Here is a 14,513-nt window from a genome sequence, read left to right on the forward strand (position 1 = left end):
ATTAGAAAGGAGAAGAAGCATAAATAAATGAAAAAATTTAAAGAAAATTCTTTAAGTTGAGGAAGGGCATAGTGTCACGGGCTGGGAGTTTCACACCCAAAAGGCTAACCTATTAGGTGGAGAGACTCCCCCCATTTATAAGCCCAAGACCTCTCCAATACGCTTTCAATGTGGGATTTGTTACATTCTCCCCCACTCAATCCTGTGACGCCCTCATCACAGGTGGGGCCCTCCGCCTACCCATCCACCTCACTCTCATGTGGACTCACAATCACACGTGGACGCTCCTGCGTGGGCGCTTGGTGGGACATCGAAAGATGAATTGGATCTGCTCTGATACCAACTGTCACGGGCTGGGAGTTTCACACCCAAAAGGCTAACCTATTAGGTGGAGTGACTCCCCCCATTTATAAGCCCAAGACCTCTCCAATACGCTTTCAATGTAGGATTTGTTACAATAGGCCCCTCCTGGACATATAGTGGCTCCGTGAGTACTCCACACTTCCTTCGCCAGCCCCCAACTTCGAAATTAGAGTCTCCATTAAACTTTACAATCTTTATAAAGTGCAAACTAATGGCTTTTTGACCATGCATGTGTTCATTAATTAAATGAAATAATTTCAAAACCTTTATTTATTAGTATGTTGAGATTAAATTTATTAACTCATTTTACCTAAATATAACAAAAAATGTACAATAATTCCATAATTAGGTTGAAATAACATAAATAAAGGAATAATGTTAACGAATTTCCCCGGAGAAGATTAAACAAATTATGCTCCTAATTTATTAAGAATTTAAGATGCATATGTATATGAATCGAATTGTAAAAATGGAATATGTTTTTTATTAAATTAGATCAATCAAATATATGTAGATATATGTATATACAGTAGATCAATTAAATTAATAGTTTTTCCTCCATACAATAATTTTGATGGCAGTGAATTAAATAACTAAGCCGTAAAAGCATTACTAATGCCGACGTTGTTCTTAGCTATCTTGATCAAATTCTTATTGATCTTCTCCAATGGTGACTTCTCTGTGGTTAATTCAGTAAAAGCATCGTCACAGTCATAGATCATTGTAATGGTACCGTCGAGTGGGACAACATCCTTACCGGGAATAGAAGAAATTGCTTTATCATTGCTTTCAAGGACGTTGTCATAACTTTCTAAGCAAACGTTCAAACAATCTCCAATTTCTGGCGTAGTTTTGGGATCCTTGAAGAGCTTTTTGGTTTGTCGAATGGCCTTATGGGTTTCGGTGGTGAGGGCTTTCAAACCTAGTTGAAGAATTGAAATGGGATCGGTCTTCTGGGAAGGGCCAAGTAAAGGAACGATGGTGCTGATGCATACATCTGGGAATTCAGTTCTGTCACAAATGGTTTTAACGGCAGGGGGAACTGGACCTTTATATGAAGGATGATGAGAAGCAGTGGGACCGGAGCTGGGGCTTAAGCTTAAACGAGCTTCGGTGCTGTGCAAGGAGAGGAGAGAAAACAAAGAGAGAGCCAAGATGATGCAATTAGTGTATGCCATTATTGTGTATCTTCTTGGAGGGAAAACTGATTGAAGAGAACATAATCAGGGGTGGCTTATAAAGATGGAGCAAATGGTTCTGCCTGCAAGTTTTTACGGAACATTCATCTGCCTTTGGTTTGCAAAAATAGCCAAGATTGACTTGACCCCCGTAATATCCGAGTTACTTCAACCTATTATAGGACCACCAAGGAAAAATATAGTAGTTCAAATTACAGATACCAGGTGGATGAATGGAGAACTATGAGAAGAACTTTATAGATCTAAGTTTTCATAAAAATTGTAATGCAATAGAATACGGATCACACAATTACATTGCATGAGGCAAAAACAATAAGACACGAGTTGTTTATTGATATAATAATTAATGTTGAAAGCATACTATATAATGCAAATGGGCTTTCATATAATATGAAATTGATTAATTAATTCATGCATTGTTTTATAGAAAACAAGTATATAAAGTGTTTACAGCGTGAGGATTCTCGTCCATTAATTTACTGAACCCTCTGAAAGACTTAATGCATAGGAATAGTTTCACACATGAATTAATGAATTTCCCCACAAAAACAAGGTAACCAGACAAAAAAAAAAAACGTTTTATCTTTTAATACAATAGTTGTGTTGTGTTACAATTAATGTGAAATATTCTTCTCCCCGTAGNACATTGCATGAGGCAAAAACAATAAGACACGAGTTGTTTATTGATATAATAATTAATGTTGAAAGCATACTATATAATGCAAATGGGCATTTATATATTATGAAATTGATTAATTAATTCATGCATTGTTTTATAGAAAACAAGTATATAAAGTGTTTACAGCGTGAGGATTCTCGTCCATTAATTTACTGAACCCTCTGAAAGACTTAATGCATAGGAATAGTTTCACACATGAATTAATGAATTTCCCCACAAAAACAAGGTAACCAGACAAAAAAAAAAAACGTTTTATCTTTTAATACAATAGTTGTGTTGTGTTACAATTAATGTGAAATATTCTTCTCCCCGTAGCCATCAGCTGAAGAGCTTTTTGGTTAGCCGGATGGCCTTTTGGGTTTCGGTAGTGAGGGCTTTCATACCCAGTTGGAGGACTGAAAGGGGGTCATTATTGTATTGTCAGGGCCTGATAATGGAACGATTGTGTTGATGCATACATCTGGGAATTCAGTTTCCTCGCAAATATCTTGAACAACCGGAGGAACTTGACCTTTATATGGAGCAGGAGAAGGAGAAGGAGTAGGAGTCGGAGCAGAGGTGGGTTCTAAACCGGCTTCGACGTACAATGAGAGTTCAACCTGAAAATCAATATCCGATAATAGGACCGTGCAATCATTGGATTTTTCCTTTTTAGATATATTCCAAATTCAGATGATCAGATGGATGCGTATATACAGCGCCGTTTGGAAGAATTTCAAATTAACTTGGACCAAATTCTAAATTTCAATGTTCTTAGCAATATAATGACTTTAAACTTATTAAATTGAAATTCAAACCAATGAATTATAATAAAGTCATGAATATGTAATCCATGATACTTCCCCCCAAAAAAAAATATGTAGCCATGATTCAATTGAAAAAAAGAAGCTACAATAACGTGATTATATATATAATCATCCTTATAGAAGAAAATCCACGAGTTACCAATGTAAATTATGACTTCAGTAAAACTTTATTTGGACAAAAATGAAAGACTCCAATTTTTTATGATTATGTTAAGAAAATTGGCTTTTTTTTTTTTTATGTTCTTTAACAATAAGATAAAAAGTAAAAACTATCTAGAAGAAACAAAAGAGAAAAAAATTAATTATAACCTTGGAAAGCCAATCCAATGAAACAAGCTACAAGGAGATATATATACAAGATTCCATCCACCATGTAGAGAACCGCTGTCCAGGGGAAAATTGAACACTGAACAGTGTTTCTCCAATAAGTAAAACGAAAGAGCACCCATTGCCCCGGCCACCCATCACAATTGCAAAACCTATGAAACTTCTAAAACATCCTACTGTTTCTACTTGGGAAATTCTTTAATGTTGTGTTGAGCATCAAAAGATTTAAGGTTTCTGGTTAACTTACTTTCAAGTGTCTACCGTCCTTCATGAAGATCTTCAGAGAAAACTGCTGTCCGGGAGATGTTGTCATTATCAAATGCACTTAGACCAGAGTACGGACCAGAAGAGAACATTGAAGATGTCCCATCAGAGTCGAAAGTAGTTGATGACTGTCTCAGGTTGGCCCGATTATTCGAAGAGGTTAATGCTGGATCCTGATATTCAGTGACACGCTGTACCATTTTTAGTGACTGTACCACTTCCCCCATTGTGGGCCTTTGACTTGCTTCAGGAGCAACACAAGCAGCTGCAATGGTGCAAACCCGTAAAAAATCTTCCTTTGGGTACTTTCCTCCAAGCCTTGGATCAGCAAGCTCTTCCAGTCGATCCTTGTCTCTAAGAATTGGCCTGGCCTGAAATTTATACGACACATTTCTTTTACCTTTTCTCCGAACCATTAATTTATATAAAAACGAATAAAATTGATTTTAATCAGGCTCTGATTACAAATGCCAAATTGTGAACCCTAAAATAATGACAATGATTACATAAATTAAAATGAGAGACTGAAAATTGATCTGGTTCTACTAACCCAAGTGACTAAGTTCTCTTGTCCAGAGGGTTGTGACATCTCCACAGGCTTCCTTCCAGTTAGCAATTCAAGGAGGACAACCCCATAGCTGTAAACATCACTTTTTACCAGTAGGTGTCCAGTCATAGCATACTCGGGGGCAACATACCTATCAAGCAATTCCATTAGATCTTTAATGCCCAGATTAGTAAAGAAATAACAAGATCAAGAAGATTATAGAAGGAAACCAACCCAAAGGTGCCCATCACACGAGTAGATAGGTAATTTGTCCTGCCTTCAGGTGCCTGTTTGGCAAGACCAAAATCAGCAACCTTGGCATCGAAGTTGTTCTCAAGCAATATATTGGATGCCTTGAAATCTCTGTGAATAACACAAGGTTGTGAGTCTTCATGGAGGTATGCAAGTCCTCTTGCAGCGTCTAGGGCAATCTTCATTCTGGTGTCCCAATCCAGAGGACAGTTTACACCTAAATGACCTGGGGTAAAACAGGATTAGAGTAATATAGTGTATCTACCATCAAAGATATCCTAAGAGTACTTAATATCTTGCCCTCTAACAAATGCTCAATCTTCACAGAAGCAAAATAATACCATCAAACTCTAAGCCAGTATGCAAGAAGCTATTTACCATGGAGCCAAGCCTCTAAGCTTCCATTAGGAACAAGCTCGTAACAAAGCAGGTGTTGCGATGAGTCGCGACTGCTATAGTAACCGACAAGTTTCACTAGATTACGGTGATGCAACCTGCTAAGCATCTCAACTTCAACCAAAAACTCTTTATCTCCTTGTTGCCCTCCACTGGTAAGCCTCTTGATTGCTACAGCAGTACCATCACTTAAAACACCCTTGAAAACTCTCCCAAACCCACCCTCTCCTAGTACGCTTGCGGGTTCGAAGTTGTTTGTTGCTTCTTTAAGCTCTTCATAGGCCAGAAATCGTGTACTGGTAGGGTGAGGAAGAGATCCGGCTGCAGGAACAGCATCTGCAGTCCTTGGCTTTGCTGGAAAAAAGGATGAAATGAAAAATGACTTATTTTTAATCCAATAAGAGTATATTATGTCATTAAGTTTGTCATGTGTATAAAAAGTTGAACTGGTTGTTAACCTTCCTAGGTTCAACTACATGTGCACCGAGTTTAAAACCAGGGTTTCCTGTTAGATCCTATAACCTTTACCAATAAAAAAACTAGCAGGATATAATAATCCAAATAGATGGTTTAAGGGTAATTTGAAGTTTTGTCCAATTGATCGGAAGTCACCCAGCCTCAGCTACTAATTTTAAAAGAGATTACAAGGATAATTCTCTTTTTAATTCACAAATTCTCTGGTTACATGGATACTTCAAAAAACTAGGGACTAATAAAACCAGAGAGAAAGCACAAATAAGAATGAACTACAATTAAGAACATACCAGTTTCTTTAGGAGAGGCTTTGTTCTTTCCTTCACACAATGCACACGAACAAATAATAAGCACAGATATAACAGCAATGACCAGTAGGCCAGCACCAATACCAAATATAAGAATCAACTTTGAGTGTTTCCCTTTATTTGAGGCACCAAATGATGAAGAAGTCGATGTTTGATACGCTGGTGCTTTCAAAGGTGACGAACCAATAATAGGAGCTGTATACCAGATGTAAGGTTTCATCAATATATACAACAAGATTAACATCAATAAATTTAAATGCTTATTGGAAATTGAAGAGTATATCCAATAAAAAGGAATGATGCCAAAACAAGTTTCATTAGAAGCAACTGTGCATATTAGGAAGGTCTTACTCTTACAAACACACTCATCCAAAAATGCATGGACACACATACACACAAGTCTCAAACTATCTGAATCAAGGCTAGCTTTCAACTCATCCTTTTCTTTTATTTATTCTTTTCATAAAGGTACAACTGAATTCCAACTCAAAATTTTAAGTTCATAAACTGAACTGCCACCTTTTGTTGGGTTAAATCCGCATGTGACATAAGCTTATTTAGTTACATTGTTGGATCCAAGATTTACAGGCTAGCATTGACCTTTCAAGGAAACTCAAAATTGATCTCTTTTCTTATGTATGTTTTTTATTAAAAAATTCATTCATTTACGTGCAGAGTCATAATTTGACTTCTTCAATAAGTGAAGTTCCTTAGAGAGGCAGACGTAGCAGTATACTTAATGGCCATATAGAACAACTGATTCTGAAAACCCACCTGTGCACATGGTATGTACACTTAGACGAACATTGCATTATACTCAGAATTTTAACATTGCAAAAGTGATATATAACTTATATGAGGTACAATTAAACAAAAGCTATACATATATATAAACCATAAAGCAAAAGCAAAATGTAACTGAGAAAAGTATAGCATAGAAAACATAAATGACCACAGCAAAATCTTACCTTCAGAAGGTGCTGGAGGCTCGTACCAGGTAAGATTAAGGAGTTTGTAATCACCCACCAATGCAGAGTCAAAATGAACCTTATGTGTGGAAAGTGAAGAATTTATTGCAGCTGCGTCCCAAGTAGAAAAACTGATCCCTGTATGTGGAGTAATATCCATTGAGATGTTTAATTGTGATAAGCTGACAACATAAAAGTTGATCAGCTCAATTTGAGAAACTCGCAAACCAAGCTGGGATGCTAATTCTTCAAGAAATAGATTCCAATTAGGGTTTTGTGACACATTTAAGAGGAGAAGGTCAAGCTTTATAGGATACACACAGTGGCAACCATGACTTCCTCGTTTCAACACTGTGTCAGGTTTGCAACAACCTGGCGGAATAAGAAATAAAAACCAATGTGAACAACTAAGGTCCCAGCACAAATACAGATTTTGTTGGCAGATATGATTTTATTATCACTGGGAGATTCAGTGGGTTACGTGTGCTTGATTAATAGTTTAGACAGAAAGATAATATATCAAACTCTAATTCGAATTCTACTTTGATGGACGAGTTGCAACATAATCGATAAAAATGCATAAAAAAAGAGGAAATAAACAAATTTTTTGGAACACATCTTACCAGAGGAATCAGGAGACAGAGGTGGCTGAGCTAAACCAGCAGGAAGTGCACCATTACTGAACTGTGCAGGGGCAATATTTGCCAAGCCAGCACTGGGTGGCACTAATGTGCTCCTCTTCATTGATGGTTTAGACACACTTGAGCTTGTAGGGGGATGGCCAGATGTAACTAAGGGACCATGGAAAGGAGAATGGGCTGGTGCAACAGCAACAGTTGGTGCACCATGTAGTGAGAAATGTTTATGACGTGGTCTATGAAACTGTGGCACATTGGCTGGCAGGGGCAGATCAGGAATCGCTGGTGCAGGCAAAGGTGCTCGAGTTGGAGATACTGGTGGTACTTCGAGTAGATTGTTAGCTGAATTGGCATTGGTGATGAAAATCACGCTATATAAAATAACCAAAAGTTTTGCCAAGAAATGTTGAACCTCTTTTAGTACTCCTGCAAAATGTAGAAAAAAATTCATTCCACCAAGACAAAGAAAATATAGCAGCAATTATGCAACAAAAATCTGATTTACATTAAAAAGAAATCAGAAGCAATGTAATTGAGTTGCAGAATGGCTTCTAATTCAATTGCCCCCCACGAGCAAAAATACATATAAGCATCCTATGTCCATAAATTCAAGTCCATGTATGAGTGTGTAATTCAGCAAGCGTCTTAGCACCATTCTTTCCACAACAAACAACTATCATCTACGGCCAATTTCAACCAAACAAATATAAACATATAACCATAATATCCATGTTTGGCTACTATATATGATAAAAGAAATGAAAAGAAGAGATCCAATCTTTCAATTAAATACACACCACCAGTAAAATGAGCTCTTTAAACTCATTGAGATTAAACTTTTTGCCTTCTAAGAGGATAACAAGATAGAAACATGATATCCAAATTTCGTTTCTTTTTCTTCTCGTCATGTTATTGAATTATTATCAAAACAAAATAAATCAATAACCAAAGCGCCTGGTCAAAAATTAAAAATAAAATAAAAACCGAGCTCATGCAACTCAAATTTCTGCAGATAAGTCACTTCAATATATCAAGCACGATACCGACAGAACCCTATTAGCGATTAAATGACCACAGTAAAAATTATATAAATTAGATTCCTAAGTCTCGCAGATTAAAACTCGAAACTTTATTCTCCAATATAGCCTAACATAATTATTTAGAATAACTAATTAACTTTCCACTTTTCACAGAATCTATTGTGTAAACGACAATCTAATTTGTTTCTTTTCACACATTTTATCAGCTACAAAACCTGCATTTAAAACGACTCAAGTATCTCAGATTAAGAGCGAAATTGAAATGACAAAACAAATGAAAATTTAAAATTACCGGCGTTATTAAAAACTGCGAGCACCGACATCACCGACGCCGTTAACTAACACAAACGATTCAGATCTGCGAGATTTTAAATAAATCAACGGCGAGATCAGATCACGCTATAAATGTACATAAGACCCGAACACGAAAGGAACACTATAAGAACAACACATTTGTAATAGCCACTGAAGGAGGATCCAACGGTGGAGATAGCGTCACTAAATTCAAAACTCTGAAAAAACAACTCGGAGTCAAAACTGCCATTACTGTGTCGTCGAGTCCGAGAGGTTGAACTTTGTAGAAGTCGAACTTGGAGAGAGAGAAATAAATAAGAGTACAGACTCTGAACTGTTGCTGATTTGGTTGAGATATCGTTGGTTTTACTCTGTTATCAGTGCTAGAGAAGCTTTTGGTTTAGTACTACTAGTCTTTGAGTTTATTTTATAAATTTATACTATTTAATTTATTAAGTTTTGCTTTTCTTCCATGTGTAAGAAAAAACAAAAAAAAATAATAAGTAGCGCACAGTCCTTTAATTATGGCCGAATTGCGCTGTTAACGGAAAAGAACAAATTAACGGTAAAAAAAAGTCACCACTGTTTCAGAAGCTCAGGTGTCTGCTCCCTGCAGTTAGAGAGTATATACGCTACACTGACAATACGTGTTTTTCTCACTGACAGTCGATGTGCTGACCGTGTGATTGGCTGATTGCTATCCGCAGTTAAACATTGTCAGAAAAAAAATAAATGAATCAGATAATTGTAAGAAGACTTTAATCACGTCATCACCCACATAAATTTGTGGCGCGTTGAAATTGGTGGGATAAAGTTAAAAAAATATATCGGTTAAAAAAACAATAGAGCCATCAGGGGGATATTCCACTATTCCCGGCCAATCATAAATATATGGCCATAGTCATTTTCGTGTAATTATTGATTTATTGTTGAATCGGATAGGCTTTATTAATTGTTGCTTAAATGATAGATCACAAAAATACTATTGTTTACGGAAAGAGTAATACTACATTTACAAAGTCCCCATACAAAGATATATGTATAAAGTGATGTGTCATACCATGATTGGACAATGAATTTGACTTTAGTTAAAAAGTTGACTTTACAAATTCACTCTCCCAATCATAGTATGACACCTCACTTTGTACACACATCTTTGTGTGAGGACTTTGTAAGTGTAGTATTATTCTTACGGAAAATACAAAGAAAGTTTGCCAATACAAAATTCTGCATGAAATTCACGTGGCATAAGGCACAGCCATGAATCTTGAGAGAGGTAAAACCAAATTGCCACGAAGCAAGACTTTTAATCCATTGAAAGCGAAGTATCGAAATTAAAAAGCTTGGGAATTAGAAACAGGATATTGGCAAAATATGGGAAAAAAATCTCCACGTAATTTGTATTTGTATACAAGGCAATGGCATGCACGAGTACTAAAACATTAGTTAGGGTGACAATGCCAACTACCTGACTTGGATTGGATACTGCTAATATAGTATCTGTTAGGTCCCCACCCTCTTGTCTTTTTTCTACTATCCATTGTTTAATTTTATTTATTTATATTTATCATGATTTAAGGACATTTTTACCCGGAGGTTTAGTGTAACTGTGTAAGTAAAATGATAACCCAATCGAATTTTCTACAAACTTATTCCCCCAATCATGCAACCGATGTTAGTTAAATTCAACAGAGGTGAGGGGATTTTCGTTAATCAATTGAATTCTTTAAATAAAGGTTTAAAATGTCTCTCCCACAATATTATGGTTGACACGAAAACCGCATTAGCTAGAGCGCTCCGATTAATCTTGGTTTGTTGATACAAAAACCACAACAATCAAAGCGATATGATTGACCTTGGTAGAATCAAAACGGGTGTGTGTATGATTAAGGATAACCAGCAAAGTATGAGAGTAAATGCAGTAATTTGAATGACACAAAAGACTTTTTAACATGGTTCGGCAAGTTATGATCTTGAGCCCACGTCTACTGGTTTTTCTTATTTACTTTAAGAGCTTACAAGAATGTAGTATAATTTCTAGAACAAATTGTTAACCCCCTTTCCCTCGTTAGAAGGGGTTTATATACAAGTTTTGTATAAAGGAAATAGTGAAATTAAACGAACTACAATCAATATTGAAATGCAACTCCGATATTCTCGCAATTGAACGCTGAGATTGTGTCATTATCATTGTCGATTTGATCCCTTCCGAAATACCCGGGATCTAAGTTTATTTGTGATCTGCTTGAACAACTGTCAAGATTGGTCACGACTAACTTATGCTGGGTCGACCTATATCTCGACGAGTTTATGTTGGGTCAGACAATCGTTTGAACCAAACCGATTCTGGGTCAAACTATAACCTCGCATAACTCTGACTTCTCCGATCTTGCTAGAAAAATCACACACAATAATTATTATAATCTTTTCTCTTTTTTTTTTTTTTGGATAAACTCGATAATTACCTTTTCTGGAACTCGAAAACAAGACACTTTGACTAATCCAGTGACTAAATAACTTGTCATCCAACCACAAGGGGAGAGATTATTATAATATTTATGAACTAACTTTTAATGTAATCTTTGAAGGTGAAAGCTAACTTCGTGAAATTGGATATATGCTATGTTAACGAAGAGTGGTAAAAGACGAAGGTGTGTTTGTTTTATTATTTTTAGTAGTATTTTTTAAATATTATTATTAAGTTGATTTGAGTTATTATTACGAGATATGATTTAAAAATTAACAAAAAAACCCGTAGGTTTGTTAATTTAGCTAAACACCCCTAATAATTAAAAAGTTTATAAATTGACAAAAGCATCCCCACCCACCAACAGTTGTTAGATTTAGGCTACCATGGCCAAATCTGGCTGGAATCCGGTGTCATTGGACACGACTGGCCAGATCTGGCCGATCGTGCGCCGCTATAGCCTTTTTCGGTCAGATCTGGTCGTTGACGGCCAAATTTGGCCACATTTGGTCGTTAACGACGACCATATATTAGCCGTCATTGACGACCATATCTTTGGCCGTGGGTTTGACATTTTCTGACCAGATCTACGATGGATCTGGCAAAAAAAGGCCAGATCGAAGCACTACCAGTTAGATCTAGCCTGTAGTGCGCTACTACGCCAAATTCTGGCCACCTTTCGATGGTGGTTGCCAGAATCTGACAAATGTGAGTGAGGGTGTTTTTGTCAATTTATAAAACTTTTTTGTTGGAGGTGTTTAGTTAAATTAACAAACTTATGGGGGTTTAAAAGGTTGAATATTATAGGAGAATATTGAAATAAACGTGCATCCTTTTAAGAATAGGAATAGATATTTTGAAAACAGGAAACAAGCACAGCCGAACATGGGGATGATTGAGAAGAGGAGAATTGAAAACATATAACTTTTTATTTTACTACAATTGAATAAGACAAAAAGGGTGATACAGGCTTTCTAATTAAAAATGAGTTGTTAGAAGAAACAGCCTTTAAATCTAGGGATGACTCTGTTTGTAAAAAATGTTACTGAGTTATCATAAGCTTCCCTGAACCTCAAGGGGGCAAAATGTCTTTAACTCATATTATCATCTGTTTTACGCTTCCCCTATATCGTCCAAATTTTGGTAATAAAGGCAATCTCACGTAATCAATCAATATGATTAATTAAATCAAACGAAACAAAACAAAAGATCTATGTACCAAATATTATAATTTAATAACGAATCTAATATTTATATGATTTAAATATTATGCAGTCCAATATTTGTGCCAACTCTCGTATGTGCTTGAGACATGTTTGTTATTGTCCACTGAACAACTATCACCCACTTACATTTTAAATCTCACTTGTTTCTTTAATTGTTAAAATTAATGTATAAAATATGTAAGTAATACATTATAAAATACTGTCGTAGTTTATTTAATTTGTAAATCCATCAACAACCCGGAGTGAGCATGTATCAAAAGGTGCTTGGCAAAAGATCCTTGTCAACGTTAACGTGATAATTATCATAATTACGATCATCAATTGACAGCAAAACTAAATTGTACAAGAAAGTAATTATCAAATTATTATTATTATTTTTTGTTACTTATTGCTTGCAACTTGCAAACGTCATGATTTTGGTGGTCTACTTACTTACCTTGTGGCTCTCACACCGTCACACGTGCTTATATGATTTTGTCTGTCAGGCTTATTACCTAACAGCACCCTCACTCTTCTGTATAGCTACCTAACTCCACCTCCTTCACTTGTTTAACAGTTAAATTCAACAGAGGTGAGGGGATTTTCGTTAATCAATTGAATTCTTTAAATAAAGGTTTTAAAGTGTCTCTCCTCTCTGTTGTCTCTCCCACAATATTATTGTTGACACGAAAACCGCATTAACTAGAGTGATCTGATTAACCTTAGTTTGTTGATACAAAAACTGCACCAATTAAAACGATCTGATTGACTTTGGAGGAATCAGAATGGGTGTGTGTATGATTAAAGATAACCAATAAAGTATGAGAGTAAATGTAGTAATGTGAATGACACAAAAGACTTTTTAAAATGGTTCGGCAAATTATGATCTTGAGCCTTTGTTTACTGTTTTTTCTTATTTACTTTGAGAGCTTACAAGAATGTAGTATAATTTCTAGAACAAATTATTAACCCCCTTTCCTTTGTTAGAAGGGGTTTATATATAAGTTTTGTATAAAGGAAATAGCGAAATTAAATGAATTACAATCAATATTGAAATGCAACTCCGATATTCTCGCAATTGAGCGTTGAGATTGAGTCATTATTGCTGTCGATCTGATCCCTTCCGAAATACTCGGGATCTAAGTTTATCTGTGATCCGTTTGAACAACTGTCGAGATTGGTCGATACTAACTTATACTAGGTCGAGCTATATCTCGATCGATGAGCTTATGTTGGGTCGGACAATCGTTTGAGTCAATTGATTCTGTGTCGAACTATAACCTCGCAGAACTCTAACTTCTCTGAGCTTGCTAGAAAAATCACACACAATAATTATTATAATCTTTTTTCTTTTCTTTTTTTCTTTGGATAAACTCGATAATTGCCTTTTCTGGAACTCGAAAACAAGACACTTTGACTAATCCAGTGACTAAATAACTTGCCATCTGACCACAAGGGGAGAGATTATTATAATCTTTATGAACTAACTTTTAGTGTAATCTTTGAAGGTGAAGGCTAACTTCGTGAAATTGGATATCTGCTATGTCAACGAAGAGTGGTAAAAGACGAGTGAAATTGGATATCTGCTATGTCAACGAAGAGTGGTAAAAGACGAAGGTGTGTTTGTTTTATTATTTTTAGTAGTAGTTTTTAAATATTATTGTTAAGTTGATTTGGGTTATTATTACGAGCTATGACTTAAAAATTAACAAAAAAAAACCCGTAGGTTTGTTAATTTAGCTAAACACCCCAAATAATTAAAAAGTTTATAAATTAACAAAAACACCCCCATCCACCAACAATTGCTAGATTTTGGCCACCATGGCCAAATCTGGCTGGAATCTGGTGTCATTGGACATGACCGGCCAGATCTGGCCGGTCGTGCGCCGCTATAGCCTTTTTCGGCCAGACTATGGTCAGATTTGGTCGTTGACGGTCAAATTTTGACGACTAGATCTTTGATCATGTGTTTGGCCTTTTCTGACCAGATCCATAGTGGATCTGGCCAAAAAAAGCCAAATCGATGCACTACCGATCAGATCCAGTCGGTAGTGTGCCACTGCGCCAGATTCTTGCTACCTTTCGATGGTGGTTGTCGAAATTTGATAAATGTGGGTGAGTGGGAGTGTTTTTGTCAATTTATAAAAAAAATTTGTTATGGGTGTTTAGTTAAATTAACAAACTTATAGAGATTTAAAATAATTGAACTCATATTATCATCTGTTTTGCGCTTCCCCTATATCGTCCAAATTTTGGTAATAAAGGCAATCTCATTCTCACGTAATC

At 36.0% G+C, this 14,513-nt stretch overlaps 2 protein-coding genes across 2 annotated transcripts; both read right to left on the reverse strand.

Moving 5' to 3' along the window:
* Positions 1–956: 956 nt before the first annotated feature.
* On the reverse strand, positions 957–1,541 carry LOC116108260. The gene has a single exon (XM_031394516.1). It carries the CDS (start codon positions 1,539–1,541, stop codon positions 957–959), a length of 585 nt encoding a protein of 194 aa, XP_031250376.1.
* Positions 1,542–3,321: 1,780 nt separating this feature from the next.
* Positions 3,322–8,959, reverse strand: LOC116108273 (proline-rich receptor-like protein kinase PERK15). The gene is made up of 8 exons (XM_031394528.1): positions 8,554–8,959; positions 7,207–7,647; positions 6,584–6,955; positions 5,598–5,810; positions 4,816–5,187; positions 4,420–4,663; positions 4,189–4,336; positions 3,322–4,009 (listed from the first exon to the last, which is right to left on the reverse strand). The coding sequence occupies exons 1-8, from the start codon at positions 8,582–8,584 to the stop codon at positions 3,632–3,634; spliced, it is 2,199 nt and encodes a 732-aa protein (XP_031250388.1). The 5' UTR covers positions 8,585–8,959; the 3' UTR covers positions 3,322–3,631.
* Positions 8,960–14,513: the final 5,554 nt, after the last annotated feature.

Source organism: Pistacia vera, unplaced genomic scaffold, assembly GCF_008641045.1.
Source record: "Pistacia vera cultivar Batoury unplaced genomic scaffold, PisVer_v2 Contig560, whole genome shotgun sequence".
Classification (NCBI taxonomy): Eukaryota; Viridiplantae; Streptophyta; class Magnoliopsida; order Sapindales; family Anacardiaceae; genus Pistacia; species Pistacia vera.

What these genes read in the sequence shown, in the direction of transcription:
- LOC116108273 (XM_031394528.1), bottom strand. Translation starts at nt 8,584, where the DNA reads ATGTCGGTGCTCGCAGTTTTTAATAACGCCG. An exon ending in CGTGTGATGGGCACCTTTGG is followed by an intron (nt 4,337 to 4,419) that starts GTTGGTTTCCTT and finishes ATTGCTTGATAG; the next exon opens with GTATGTTGCCCCCGAGTATG. An exon ending in AAGAGAACTTAGTCACTTGG is followed by an intron (nt 4,010 to 4,188) that starts GTTAGTAGAACC and finishes TATAAATTTCAG; the next exon opens with GCCAGGCCAATTCTTAGAGA.
- LOC116108260 (XM_031394516.1), bottom strand. Translation starts at nt 1,541, where the DNA reads ATGGCATACACTAATTGCATCATCTTGGCTCTCTCTTTGTTTTCTCTC.